Consider the following 15,767-nt stretch of genomic DNA (forward strand, 5'->3'; position numbering starts at 1 on the left):
GTAATCTCTAGGGAATCTAAGTAGTTTAAGCCTTTGAATTATAAAACCACAAAAAATATTAATCTCAGCATGAGGCAAATCAAGGCAGGGAAGGCACTGAAACCAGCTAGCTAAAGTAACAGATGGCTTCTCCTGTGTACATATGACTCCACTCAGAAATACGAATGTCAGACCAATGCATGCAACATTCCAGTGGAATCTTTATCCCACATATGGCTACCTGGCACACACGTTAGGCCATTCTTTGAGTACAAATTATGCTGACTGATTCAAATCAACAAACAAGCCTTGAGCATTTGACTGACTACAAGACAGCCACAGGATATATTTGTAGCTAGAATGCCCCCTCCCCACCACGTAGACCAGAGGCTGAAGGGGAATGTCAAAGGGACTCACTAAACTAAGACTTAGGGCTGCTGAGAACCGGGCATCTTTCATTAATCTTAGGCAATATTCACTTTTATTCCTTTATTTCTCACTTATCTCAATTTGGGGTTGGGCTCTTTGCTTTTGTCCAGTGAGTTTTTAACATGGGAGCTGTGTGAAGAGGCAGGCATTCTCTGGAAAGGGGTAGTAACAGATTTCTTTCTGTACTTTTGGGGTTCCTCGGTGATAATCACTCAACAATCCTGACTCTTCTGTCAATCTCCATCTTTAAGGCAGTCATGTAACATCTTGAAGATCCATACTAAGTTTAATCACAGCTGTAGCAAATAGCCCTTTCCCTAAAAACAGATCTGGAGGTGAACTTGGCTGGGTGGGGGGTGGTCTAGCTGTTTCTATTGTGTCATTTTGTCATTTTTAACACATGAATGTCTTGTAATTTGTTTTAGTCTTAATGTTGCAAATGAGGCATTAGATGATAATGTCTTATTTCCCATTTTTCCAAGATATCTATTGGTTCATTTGCACACAGTTCAAAACAACTATCTGCAATTCCTGTAACCACAGTCAGCTGTTATTTACAGATCTGACATTCTTCACTTAACTCTGAACCAAATGGAAGGAAGGGATTTACACAATCTCAACTGAAAATTCAACAATCGGTAATGACATAAACAACAATGGAACAAAGGACAGCAGCCACCATGACAAAACTGGTATATAAAAAAAAAAAAAAAAAAAAAAAAAAAAAGAGTGTGAGAATATGGATGGAAAAGTCACATTGTTTTAGAGTGGAACTAGGGTACATTTCTTTTAAAGCAAGTCCTATGTCAGAGCCATTGAATAACTGCAGGCCCTATGGTATCACAGGCTAGCGTGCCTGCTCCTGTTCTACATGCCACCTCGTCTCCAAGCTCTGCCTTTGCCTCATCTCTCACGTTTATTCCCAGTTGGAGACCATCATTTGGGTCACTGGTATGCTGGCTGCTCTTAAGTTAGCTTCACACACAAACTAGTTATTTGAAAGGAGGGAACCCTAATTGAGAAAATGCTTCCATGAGATCCAGCTGTAAGGCATTTTCTTAGTTAGTTTATTAATGGGGAAGGCCCGGCTTATTTTGGGTGATGTCATCCCTGAGCTGGTCGTCCTAGGTCCTATAAGAAAGCAGGCTGAGCAAACCATAGGGAGCAAGCCAGCAAGCATACCATTCCATGGCCTCTGCATCAGCTCCTGCTTCCAAGTTCCAGCCCTGCTTGAGTTCCTGTCCTGACTTCCTTTGTTGATGAACAGTGATGTGAAGTATAAGTCAAACAAACCCTTTCTTCCCCAATTTTCTTTTTGGTCATGGTATTTTATCACAGCAATAGAAACCCTAACTAAGACAACTGTCATTTTCACTGAATCCTTTTACTTTTTGAGTCTCTAACTCAACATTCTAGTTTCCTTAACAATGGGAAATGGCCCCCTAAAATGCCCCCTAAGAACCATCCCAAAATAGCACCCAGATCATGCTCTAGAGGTCTAATGACCTCTAGAGGTCATTATCTTAATTTCTGTAGTGCTGGAGGGCAATGGATATTCACATTTTATGAACATAATAAAGTATAGTCCCTGGGCAACCTAGACAATGTTTGAGGAAGTATTTTCACCCTGGGCAATCTATCAGCAGTGGCACAATGAAAGTGATATCTTGTTAATGCTCTAACAAATAAAGCTTGCCTGAAGATCAGAGGGCAGGGCTAGCTACTAGATAACCACAGAGGTCTGGAGGTCTGTGCAGACAGACAGGAAGTTAGGTGGCTGGACAGAAAGAGGAATATCAGGTGGGAGGAGACAGGAGCTTGGCTTCTTCACAGTCTGAGGATTTCATAGAGGTAAGAGCTCTAGTGGCTGGCTGCTCTGCCTCTCTGATTTTTATTATTAAGACCAATCTGAACCGTGCTACACCAGAGATTTATCCTAGAGCTCCATAAACAGCAATCAAGTTGGCCATGTCATTAGACCATCTGGTTTCTGTAACAGAACTTTGAGGGTCAGAGTTCTATAAGGCCACAGTAGAGATACATGTCTGTTCTCCAGTTAATATGAAGAATGACAAGAAAGTAATTTACCTTCTAAGCTCTTCATCATCTCTGTTATGGTCCTCATGGGTCCACAGTTGTCTGCTGGAACTTAGATACCCCTGTTATTGTCATTAATTACCTCCACAGATTAACTTGAACTCCTTTTCTTTTATTTAGTCCTTGAGAAATAATCAAGAGACTAACTTGAAGCTGGAGTCCCTTGTGTACAGAAAAGCAGAATTAACTTTCATTCCCCCAAAATGGATTTATTCCTACAATGATCAGAAACTTGCTAGTATTTCCTAGCTACTAAAATTATTACAATGGTACTCTGCAGCTTGAATTTATGTCATTCAATTTGAAACTATGCACAGACTCTGGAACTATACCCACTGTCACTAAGCTAAAGGGCAGGCACTAACACATATTAAAAAGAGTGTGACTCTTTCGGTTTCCAGAACTGATTAAATATACTTATGAGACCAACTGTCATAAAAACGACCACCATACCAATTTATCCCCTCAATTGTGATCTTCCCTTTCTAGCAAGGCATATGGAATCTAAAATCTCAAATTCTTAACCTTTTGCTATTCCATACAGTTTTGACTGGAAATTTTTGTGAACTTAAAGAGAAGCCTCAGACAATCTTGCAATACTGCGCAGCATACTAAAGAATGGCACACTCTTGTGCTCATTGGTGAGCCAGGTATGGCTTACACAGAACTCTGTAGTGTGTCAGTGTGTCTGCAAGAACTTCTCTGAGTTCAAAAGCTAATGATATCCTTCTGAGAGGCATGGCTTCAGACAAGTTCACTGTCTGCTGTGCCTATACTGTCCAATACAGCACAAGAAACCCAGGCCCGAGACAATGGAGATACAGGATGCAAGAGGGGACAATGGGCATGACCAGCCTAGAAGTGAGAAAAGAGGTAGAAATATAACAATAGTGGAAATGGCCAGGCTTTAGGAGAAAGGCCTGGTCACTGAAAAGAAAGATTTGGGTATGATTACATTGTACCTGGAAAGAAGGTATAGGGCTAGATGGGCTGCCAGCAACAAGCTAAGTGGCAGGTACATGCTGGCCAGTATCTACATAGGATGCTTTCTGCCTCCTCCCCAAGCCTGGGTATCACTTTGTTTCTATTTTGTTACAGCCCCAATTGCCAGCTCAATAATGCTGCCAATTACCCACTTTAGAAGAATATTTTGGGGACAGGAGAATAATGTTAATTCATTTTTAATTCACCTTAAATATGCAGATTAGCAGTTGACCTGTTCTCCTTTATGCCTTCTCTACATAATTTAAAGAAATGAAATAGCCAATTGTTGTTGCGTCTAGAAAAAAAAAAAAAAAGAACACAGATGAGCAGACAGGAGAGAGAATTGGTGAGCCAGGCTTCATAGATCACACACAGGGTTTGGAAGTACAGTGATGTGGCTGCCCTGATTTCAAAAGTATTTCCCTTCTGAGATGTATGATTTTGAACAGGCGCACTGCACATACCTACAGTGTCTAATACAGCAGCAAGAGATACCTGTGGCCAAGGAATGCTTGAAAAGTGGTTAATTTAATATTTGAATTTGTCTTAGTTTTACTTCAATTTAAGTAATTTAACAATAACAATCGATAGTCTATCTAATTGTTGGAAAATATTTACATTTCAAAAACAATGTGTGAGAATTTACTCTTTTAAGTATAAATTTTATGAACTCTAAAGATCAAGCAAATGTCTGTGGTGATAATGTAGAATTAAGATTGAAATGTGCTATGAGTATAAATGCACACTGGATTTGTGTGTGTGTGTGTGTGTGTGTGTGTGTGTGTGTGTGTGTGTGAAGTTGGCACTGGGAGTGTTCCTCTATCACTTTTCACATAATCTTTTGAAAGAGGATATCTTAGTGAACTAGGAGCTCGCTGTTTTGATTAGGCTGGTTGACCAGCAAGGGCCTGAGATCTACTAACACTGGTATTGCAAATGTGTGCCATCATGCCCAGTATTATATGAGGTGAGTCAAGCCTGTCTCATAATGCCTGTGCATCAGACATTTTGCCTATTGTTCCATCTTTCCATACCCCACTTTTAAACATTTCTTATATCATTCGTCCTTATGATTTCTAAATTTTGTGTAATTTGAAAGCTGAAAAGAACTACTCCTTTAATAAGTGATTTTTAAAACATGTGAAGAAATAAATTTCAAAAGAATAAGCAAGTGGTGGATGACATAAAAGAAAAACTCAAATATTCTTGTATTTCTGTAAATAATCTATTCAGGTGAATATGTTAAATAAATATTAAAGTGCTATGAGATAAAAAAAATCTAAGCTTCCCTTCCCATCTTTTCATATTCCATGAAGCACAATTTAAGTTTCTTTTTGGCAATTCAATTCCTTTTCCTAAAATAACTGAAGTAAATGAAATCTGTGAATGTGTTTTATCGAGACAGTAAAAAAGCAATAAAATAACTAAAATTTACTGGGCGCTTCCTCATCACCAGGATTTATTATAGGTATGTGACTTGTATTTATGCACTGGGTCTTTGAAATAACCTCCAGAGATAGTATGGCAGACAGAACCATAATTTCTTAACAATGTGTCCACTCTAATCTCAGGAAGTTAGCAATGACTGGAAGGAGTAAAGACTGTAAGAGGAGATAAGGTTACTGATTTACAGATGAGGAAATTACCCTTGTAATTACAGGGTCCTGAGGGACAGCTGAGAGTCAGGGGCCAGAGCCATATGAAGACACTTCACTACTGGCTTTGAAAGATGAGAGCTTACATGTTGAGACGGCAACCATAAGGAAAAGAGAGAGAGAGAGAGAGAGAGAGAGAGAGAGAGAGAGAGAGAAAGAGAGAGAGAGAATGGCTTGGGCTTTTGAAATCTCAAAGCCAATCTCCAGTGACACACCTCCTCCAACAAAGTCCTCCTAATCCTTTCCAAACAGTTCCACAACTAGAAACCAAACATTCATTTGATTATATGAGACTATGGGAGCCATTCTCATTCAAACTACCACACAACCAAATGAATGTAGATGGCCTCTTGAAACTTTCAGCATGCACAGAACTAAAGTTTAACTGGATCAAAGACCTCAACATAAATTCAGTTACATTGAACCCAATAGAAGAAAAAATGGGAAGTAACCTCAAATGCATTGGCACAGGAGACTACTTACTTCCAAATATAACACCAGTAGCACAGACACTGAGAGCAACAATCAATAAATGGGACCTCCTGAAACTGAAAAGTAAAGGACACAGTAAATAAGACAAAATGACTGCTTACAGAATGGGAGATTTTTACCAACCCACATCTGACAGATGGCTGAGTTCCAAAATGTATAAAGAATTCAAGAAACTAGATGTCAAAATACAAAATAATCCAACTGAAAAATGGGGTATAGAGCTAAACAGAATTTCCAACAGAAGAATCTCAAATGGCTGAAAGACATTTAATGAGTTGCTCAACATTCTTAATCATCAGGGAAATGCAAATAAAAATGACGCTGAGATACCATCTTACACCATGCTCAGCCTTAGTGCAGGTGGGTGGGGGTGGGTGGCTTGGCCCTAGGTCAACTTAATGTGCCAGGCTTTGTTGACTCCCTGTGGAAGGCCTTACCCTTTGGGAGGAGTGGATGTGAGATGGGCTGGGGGAGGGAAGGGGGAGCAGGAGGCAGGGTGGGATGGACAACAGTGGAAAATGAAGCAAAAAGGAGAAAAGATTAGAAAACCAATTCTTTCCTAGAACCTTCAGGACAAAAGGCAACTCTACCAATTTCAGCCTTGTGAGATCTGTATCATATTTCTGCTCCAGAAATATGAGATAATGAATGTGTGTTCTTATAATGGAAAGACAATACATGTGATGTTTAAAACTACTTTGGTATTTTATCACATTAGCAATAGGAAACTAATATGGATGGGATGTTCAATAGTCCCATTTTACAGACTGGGCAGCAGGAATAATTGACTTAGGATTCATATGATCAGCAGGTGGTTTGGTAAGAGATGCAGACCACACACTCTAACACTTAACTGAAGAAGCAGCTTGAAAATTAGGAACTACACATGGCTCTTTCTCATGTCCCATTGAGGATGTTGTCTTCTTAGCATCTTGTCATTCCCTGGGTCTCTGAACTATGGCTATTTCACTGGATACAGCTGGATGCACATAGGTTAGACCGCTAAGGTAATATTGCAGCTCTCCCTGAAGTATCAATCAGGATTATGATCTTGCATCCATTTGTGATCTGTGTTATCCTCTATACTGTATACTGCATGAGGGTAAAGCAGTCAGATCATTGTCACCTGTGCCTGGTATTGTCTGTGATATTGCCTCTCAGTCTTTGCTCAGTCTAGTTCTCCACTAGATTCCTGCATATTCAACATATGCAGAGTGTTATCTTCTAAAATCAGGGTTTAGGGTTGGGGTCTTATCGAATCCTAGAATTGAGGAAACCCACTCTTCCACAAAACAAAGAAATGCTGAAAGCAAACATGTCAGACTTAAAAACTATATTTAATTATGTTTCAAAAATAAAGAAATTTTATATTTTTAATCATTTGAAGTCATTCTTTCTGTAGACATATTGCCAAATATTTCTACTTGGTAATATAATTTTTATACCCTTTACACCATGGCTTCTCCCAAAGCCTTATAGCCTTATATCAGTAATGTAGACTATTTAACACACACACACACACACACACACACACACACACACTTATTTTTACTTAGATCAATCTATACAGTTGAATCTGTTCATTGGTTTTGATTTACATGACTAGTTACCAAATCTCCCAACACACCCTTGAATTTCTGCTGTTATGTATCATATTATAGATTTTAATTTTAGAATACTTTTTGTTCCTTATCCTTTTCAATTGATGCAATTTAGAAAACTATAACAATGTACTATCATTTGGACAAGCCGATGCCATATGCTATTTGAGTTCTGTAAGCTTTTTCCTGGAAGATTTGTATTGTTAATTACTAAGCTCCAAACATATTCAATTAATTCCTCTCCCTGGGGAGAAGGCACTGAGGACATTTGTCTCTTTTCAATAGCTTCATGATTCAGTTGAAAATGAGTTCACATGCAAAACTTACTGCCAAAGATTCTCTGGGCTTTTAGGCTCAGTGTTATACTATCTTTGGCACATCATTTAAACTCAGTTTCCATTATTTACATGGGATTCCCTTCCTGAGGGAGTCTTAAGTCAGTATACTCAAATCCATTCTCACTAAAGCAGAGTAGAACATTAACTTGAGATTTAGAAACCTTAAAAGCCTTTTCCTCATTGAGCCATTCACCAAATATGCAACTGGGCAAAGAATGTGAAGAATCCCTCTGCAAAAAGTTTTATTGGGTTATTTAGTAGAGAGATATAAAGAGATTATTTTATTTCCTCTGAAGTAGTTCCCATATCAAACTCCTCTTTGGCCTTGATTCTGTTCACTAAACATATATGTAAACGAACAAGTCCCAGAGAGATGAAATTATTATTTTTATAAATAACTGTTTTCTTCCTTCATCTTGCTTCTTATCCTGGTGTTTAAAGTACTTGAGCAAGAAGCAAGGATTATTGTGCTTACACGTTGGAAGGAGATTCAGATGTGGAGCGTCAAAGAGTAACTCAAGCAGAACTGTACTGACACATTACTTGGCCTCTGATCTGGGGCCACACTTTCTGGAGCATACTCTAAGAATGGATATGGAAGAAATGCATTAACTCCTGATGCAAATGGCCTCCTTGTTTTGCTACACGAATTACCCAGTGGGTAGCATATTATCACTGTGCATAAGATAATAAGTCTCTTGTAGATGAAGCTAGCCTGCACACTTGCAATTTTCCACCACTGTGTTGACTCTGAAATGTCTCCCACAAACTCACATCTTGCACTCTGGTTCCCCAACCTGTGGCACTGTTTTAAAGGCTAAGGAGTATTTAAGACATGCTATTCTGCAAGAGGAAATTTGCTGGAGGTAAGGAGGGGCAGGCCTTTGAAGGGTGTGGCCCTGCCCTGGTTTCACTCTTTCTCACACTACTTCTAGGTCCTTGCAGTGTAAGAAGTCTCTGCCAGCATTATTTGTAATAGCAAGAACCTGGAAGCAACCTAGATGCCCCTCAACTGAAGAATGGATAAAGAAGATGTGGCACATTTACACAATGGAATACTACTCTGCGTAAAAACAAACAAACAAACAAAAAACAATGGAATCTTGACATTCGCAGACAAGTGGATGGAACTTGAAGAACCCATATGAATGATGTAACCCAGTCACAACAGTCACAAAAAGAGGAACATGATATGTACTCACTCATATATGGATTTTAGACATAGAACAAAGGATCCCAGAGAAACTAGGACACCAGGAGGATTGTAAGAGATTCATACAAGGTGCCTCACAGAAGGGGAAAGGGACAAGATCTCCTGAGCATATGGCGAGTGGGGAGGGTAGTGAGTGGAGAGGGAACTTTGGGACTAGGAAGATTGAGTCAGAAGCAGAACAGACGAGAGAGAGAGAGAGAGAGAGAGAGAGAGAGAGAGAGAGAGAGAGAGAGAGGGAGAGAGAGAGAGAGACCATAAAAGAGGGAGCTATTATAGGTCTGAAGAGAAAACTGAATCTAGAGAAAAGTCTAGAGACTTACAAGACTGACCCCAACCAACAATTTGAGCAATAGTTAAAAGGCTACCATAAATGCCCTTCCCCGATAATGAGATAGATGACTAACTTATCCACCATCATAGAGCCCTCATCTAGTAGCTGATAGAAACAGAAGCAGACACCGCAATTAAACACTGAGCCAAACTGGAATCCAGATGCAGAGAGGGGGGGACAAGACCAGGCTACAGAACACATGGAGACAGCTGACCTGAACAAGGAGGAGCTAAAGGGCCCCCAGAGTGATAACTGGGAATCCAGCATGGGACTGACTCAGACCCCCTGAACATGGGTCTCAGAAGGCCTGGGCAATCTAAGGGACCTCTGACAGTAGAACCAGGATGTATTCCTGTTGCACAAAAGGACTTTGGAAGCACATTCCCCATGGAGGTATACTCCCTTAACCTAGAAACAGGAGAGGAGGTCTAGTCCCTACTCCAAATGACTTGACAGATTTAGATGACCCCTCCTGGAAGGCATCACCCTACATGTGGAGTGGGGGGTGGAAGGGGAGGGTGATTGGGGACATGGGAGAATGAGAAAGAGGGAAAGAAGGAGGAAGGGAGGGTGGGAGGGAGGGAGGGAGGGAGAGGGAACTGGGATTGATATGTAAAATAAAAAGAAAAAAAGAAGAAAAAAGAAGTCTCTGACATATGTTTATATTTCCATGAAAACTTCTATACCCTCTCTGTTGTAATGGACTGGAACCTCCTCAAGTTATTAGCCAAAAAGAAACCTTTTCTCACTCAAATTGCTTTTGTGCACATTTGTGATAGCACTAAGAAAAGCAATTAGCACAAATATTAATTAATGTACAATATGATTTTATAAGGTAATATTCTGGTGTTCCAACAGACAAGAGAGACACCTTCCCCATGTCAGACACAGAATAACCCAGCATGTCCAGGTCATCTAGGTTTTCATTAAAAGATAACTTGAGACTCTGACCTTCATTCTTTTGACTCTAAATCTAGAAGTCGCTGTTCAATCACACTAACTCCTAGACCCTCAGGTAAACAACAGGCACCCAGAAGAAAATCCAAGTTCCTTTCGATCAACTTCATAATACAACATCCTATAAAAATCAAAATTAAGGGAAAAAAGAAGATCCTCCAATGATTGAGGACCTGTCATCTACCAGATAAATGTTAGTAAACTTTTCTGTCACTATAGTGACTATAGTGGCATAGTCTTTTAGACTTGGTAGACTAGGCATCTCCTCTGTTTCTCTCTGGCATTTTCTCTTTCATTCTTTCTCCCCCTTTTATTTGGTTTCTTCACTTCATTCTATCCCATCTTAAAATTGTGAAAATCATCCACATTTCATGGGCTGTTAGCTAGAGTTTGACATAAATTCTGTATCGTTCATAAAAGTATTGAATTTGGAAAATTACAGTATCAAGGATATTATGATGCAGGTCTTGGGGCAGCAATTATAACTGAGAGTCACTCTGTACAGGTAAGTTTATCATATATGTGCGCACTGTTGACTAGCAGTGATTTCACCTCCCAGACTTACCACACATTTAGACTATTGTTATATATCTTGGTCTTTGAGCAATGTTAAAGATAAAGTCATACTTGGCTTTATGGATACACTATATCCTAGTCATCCCCCAAATTTAAATGTTATGGTTTCTACTGTTTTAGAATCATCTCAAAATGTTCATAGATTTTGAAAATGTTTCATATTCTAGTTGAGACTTGTGAATCTGTTATATGGGAATTGATTATATAGCCAGAAGGAGGTGGATGCCTACTTGACACTTGATCTCAGGTCTCCTCTTGTACCAGTGGAATCATTCTTTATTTGAGAGGGAGGAAAAAAGGCTTAAAAATGAGGAAAACCTCTGGGGTTAGCAGCGACTTATAAGACATATGAAATTATAGGAATTAACCAGAAAACTGACCTACATAAATAAGTATTTGTAAACTTTATCAAAACATGCTAGAAATAGAATAAGAAATACAGTTTATAAATATTTTGGGTGGTTGGGAGCTAGCTGAGTTGGTGAAATGGTTGTTGTACAAGCACAAAGACCAGGGTTTAAGCTCCAGATCCCACTTTAAAAAATCTGGCTATGACGATACGTACCTGAAACTCCAGCACAGGTTAGGGAGAGACAGATAACTGGGGTTTGCTGGTCAGGCAATTGAGTCCCAGGCAATTGAGAAAGACTGTCTCAAAAAAAAAAAAAAAAAAAAAAAAAAAAAAAGGTAGAAAATATCCTAAGGAATGAAAGCCAAGGCTGAGTTCTGTCTTCATACTCACAGGGACATATATCACACCCACAGGAACATACTTCACACCCACAGGAACATACATCATACCCACAGGAACATACATGTACCAGCATACAGATTCAAGCAATTTCTCTCATCAGAAAAGTTTCTGCATTTCAAACAAACTAGAACTTGAAGAAATGTCTTCATTTTTTTCCCCCAGTTAATCTCTACTGAATTTTAATAGTCTCAGCTGTCAGGATTTATGTGTCCCTTATAAATGACTAAATCCTTCATTTTAATGTTTAACAAATCTTCTCAGTCTGGACCACACACCCAAACTTCAATCTTGAAAGTCCCAAGCTGATGAAGCGTTTTAGGATAGACCCTACATCCAGGTTCTGACTGGAAAAAGCACAGCTGTGGGACATCAATGTCCAACCCTTGTGCTTATCTCCCTCCTTAATTCATCCTTGTGCGAGTTAATTAAGAGTTGGGGGTTAACCAAGCCTCCTTTCTTGTGTTAACTGCTCAAAGATGTCAATCCACAGGTCCACCATATTCAATTCTAGTCTATAAGAGGATAAAAGTCATTGTTCTGGGTCTCAATGAGGCAAAAACGAACAAAACAAAAAAACCCAAAACAAACAAACAAACAAACAAAAACAAAGCAAAACAAAAACAAAAAACAAATGAAAAGCCCTGACTTAATCCCTGCCTATTTTCTGTATACCAGTGATAGGAGAAAAATGTATAACTAGTAAAAATAGTCGTTAAAAGCTCAGCCCAAGACAGGCTGGGAAGAAATATGTCCTTAGCTGTGAAATGGACTTATACATTATAAATAATGCAGGGCATTAGAAAAGTGACCACTTGCCCATTCACCAATCATTTACTGGTGTTTGCATTGGGCTGGGCTATAGTTCGCTGTACGAATTTTCTTAAAACTCCAGCTGGCTTCCTACTTGGCATTACCAGCATAGACCTGGGAAGAAAGCACTGGGAACTCAGCTCCTTTGTAACAGACTTATAATCTTGCTCCTGAGCTCCTGTTCTTATATGCTTTCCTACTAAAGAACCACTGGGTTCTGAATGTACAGGTAAGAACTTGACAGCAGGACATAGGGAGATCTCTCAGCAGTGAAAAGCACTTGCTGCTCTCACAGAGGACCTGGGAACAGTTTCCAACAGAGGTATCCGATGGCTCACAACCACCAGTAATCCTGGTGCTTTCTGGATGCTTTCTGTGTGTACCAAGCTACAGGGTACAGATACATACATGTAGGCAAAACATTCATTCACATGTGATTAAACAAATAAATAAACCCTTTAAAGGAATGTGCACAGAAAACCCAGACTGTTTTCTTTTCCCCACATTTTGTAAGTAACTCATAGCAAAGCCTAATTGTGCTACTGAAATGAATCCAAACACTTCCCACTAACCCAGGAGAAAACCATACAAGACTATTGCTGGAGTCACTGCAATAGCTTTTCTGACTAATAACATTCCCACTGCTCTTCAGTTTGTCTTCTGAAGCCCTAGATCCTTTTCCAGAGATTCTAATTCATGGGTCAAAATTTAGATTCATCAGGTTGAAAGAGAATTTGTCCATTAAATATTACAGCCATACTGCAACACATCTGGAACAGATACCTCCCAAAATGTACCACGACCTTCACACTTCACAGGCAGGGCAGAGTTCTGGATTTTTTCTTCACATGTATGAATGCTGGAGTTGCACTGGAGAACACTGTCAAGGGGCCACAATGACTTTGTGCCAGCATGTGTTTCTCTAAGTGGTCCAAGAGTTTCTTCTAAAAACTCAGTTCATTGTCAATTTCATCCTTATTTTCTTTGAGATAGAAACAGGGTGGAAAGCATGATGGCTTTCAGATTCAGTGGGCCTTGTGGCCTGCAGAGCTGAAACTTAGCAGTCCCAGGACAACACAGACATGGTGTCCAGTATTCTGAACCTCTGGTTTGTCATCAGTAAGTTCTTGTTAAACCTGTTAAACTTTCCCTGACACGGGATAATTGTGCACATTTATGGGCTGCCATGTGATATTTCAATCTATGTATTCATTGCATAATGTCTAGAGCAGGGCAATCATATTTGTTTCTTTAAATATTTGTCATTTACTTGTGAAAAAACACTCAAAATTCTTTCTTTTAGGTTTTTAAATATATATTATATTATTATGATATGGTGAATTCCTTTTGCTTTCAGAGTTCAGGTCTTTTTATTTGCCTTAGAGTCACTGAAGCAAAAAGATAAATAATGATAAAGCATCCATTTACAACCCCCAACACACACACACACACACACACACACACACACACACACGCCAAAATCTATTTGTAGGAAAAAATGGTTTCATACATGAGATGAAAGTATATGAATTCAAAATATGTGGATAATGGTAGCTCTATCCATGATGAATTCTTTATCATCCCATTTAATGCTGGTTTAAAAAAAAAAGCAAAAAAACTAGATAAATCAAAAGGATACTTAGAAAATAGTAATATTTACAGTATTTTCCTTGTTTTCAAAAAACTATAACATATTAGAAAACTATGGGTGTTAATAACACACACATATGTCTGTATAAAATCTATGAACTTGTTGATACTATTATTATAGTTTAAAAAAACACTACATTTGGACTTTTTTTGACTTTTGAGCAATCTCAAACACTTTTAAGTTTTATAGGGCTAATAAGTGTGAAATGGTTTGGATTTCATGCTTTCAAGAAGAGATAGTCACAGTCCTTAATTCAACCCTTGATTTGTCAAAGGAGTTAATATAGAAAGTTACACTGTGGTCCCTTGTCATTCAGAGGCATATCCAGGGCCAAATAACTTTCAGGTAAGAATTGTTAGTGCAACAGGTATTTTTCATTCATTATTTACCATATCCTTGAACATCAAAGTCTAAGAAAAAACACTGTGTGAAAACATCCTGACTCCAACACTTCCCTGGGTTTGGAAAGTTTAGCACACCATTTACATCCTGACAGGGGATTTCAATGACTAAGCAGATCTCTTCCCCAAATCTTAAAATAAGGGGCACTCAGTACTTCATCCTCACTGCTTAAACAGAGGCAGAGAGGAGCAACACTATCTGATACAATAGAAGCACATATTTTAAAATTATATGATATTACAATTGGCAAGATACAACTTCTAAATAAAAACATCACACATTTCACAAAACTCTCAATACGTTACTCTGATTTTGTGCCAAAGTTAACTAAGCGTTTTGCAAAGGCATTTCCGTTTCAAAGCCAGGAAAAGAACAGAAAAACAACCCCAGATCTCTTAAAGTTAGAGGTCTAACTACTGGCATCTACCAAACATAATTGTTTATAGGTGACACACAAATTAAGGCTTATAACAGAATCCACTGAAACTAAATGTCAAATTTCTTGGGGTTTTTTTGTTTGTTTGTTTATTTTGTTTTTTCCCATGCTGCAGAGTTAACACCAAACAAATTCTGGGAAGCAGAGGATTTCAGAGACAAACACCACACATTTCCATGACAGATCTAAGAAAGAAAATCATCTCTCTAAATGATAGCAATGCTTCTAAGAGATTTTCCCCCACAAACAAGATAGCAAACTCTAGGTCACACATATCTTGATCTGAAGCCAAACACCAACCCTCCCAAATTATAACGTCTATCACTGAAATAACAGCACAATCAAGAGAGTCTGTTTGCCAAGAATACAGTACCATTATGAGGGTTCTGGGTCTACTCATTTCATCGTCACTTTCAAGAGGCACGATTTCATGGGACGGTTCCTCCTGGCGTCTTCTACAAATGTGTGGACAGCTCCTCTGGATCACAGAGCGAAAAGCTTGAAGCAGAACAATGCTGGCAGTGCAGCCCATCGCTGCATCCTGGAGCCTACAGAATAACTTCTATGTTGATGCTATGTTTGAAAAACAGTGGCTCCTTGTCCCTGAGAACAAGCCTACACCGCAGCTGCAGCCAGCTCGCCCTCCAATCACTTCCTTGAGCTATGATCATCTGATCACGGCCAAATAGCTTAGATGCAGAGATGGGGATGATTTGATCCACGGAACACACTCAAAAACATCAGAGCATTTCATCCAGAAAGGGTTTCTCCGTGCATTTTGAAAGCATGTTTTCTGTTTATTACAGTGACTGTCTTGGATTCCTGCTTCAGAGCTTTGAGTAAATATGCCTTTCTCCTCTCTTTCTCTCTCTCCCTCTCTCTCTGTCTCTCTCTCTGTCTCTCTTTCTGTCACACACACCCACACACACACACACACACACACACACACACACACACACACACACACACATCATAAGTCATTCTTCAAATTAAACAAGTGAAAATCATACTTCATGCTGACTTTCCTCCTCCCAAGGCAAAGGAGGTATATTGACTGACAAA

At 39.1% G+C, this 15,767-nt stretch overlaps 1 protein-coding gene across 8 annotated transcripts in view; it reads right to left on the bottom strand.

Annotated features, from left to right (window-relative positions):
• Window positions 1-15,767, bottom strand: part of Dock10 (dedicator of cytokinesis 10) — a 230,297-nt gene that overhangs the window by 168,402 nt on the left and 46,128 nt on the right. For 4 of the 8 annotated variants that reach the window (XM_051190556.1, XM_051190558.1, XM_051190563.1 and 1 more), the window contains exon 1: window positions 15,079-15,346. The exons of 2 other annotated variants lie outside the window; for them this stretch is intronic. In XM_051190556.1, the coding sequence (XP_051046513.1) occupies window positions 15,079-15,237 (159 nt within the window). In that variant the 5' untranslated portion in view covers window positions 15,238-15,346. Of the gene's footprint in view, window positions 1-15,078; window positions 15,357-15,767 lie in introns of those variants that run through there. 2 more of the 8 variants (XM_051190557.1, XM_051190564.1) reach the window with 2 other exon arrangements.

This window comes from Phodopus roborovskii, unplaced genomic scaffold (assembly GCF_943737965.1).
Source record: "Phodopus roborovskii unplaced genomic scaffold, PHOROB, whole genome shotgun sequence".
Taxonomy (NCBI): domain Eukaryota; kingdom Metazoa; phylum Chordata; class Mammalia; order Rodentia; family Cricetidae; genus Phodopus; species Phodopus roborovskii.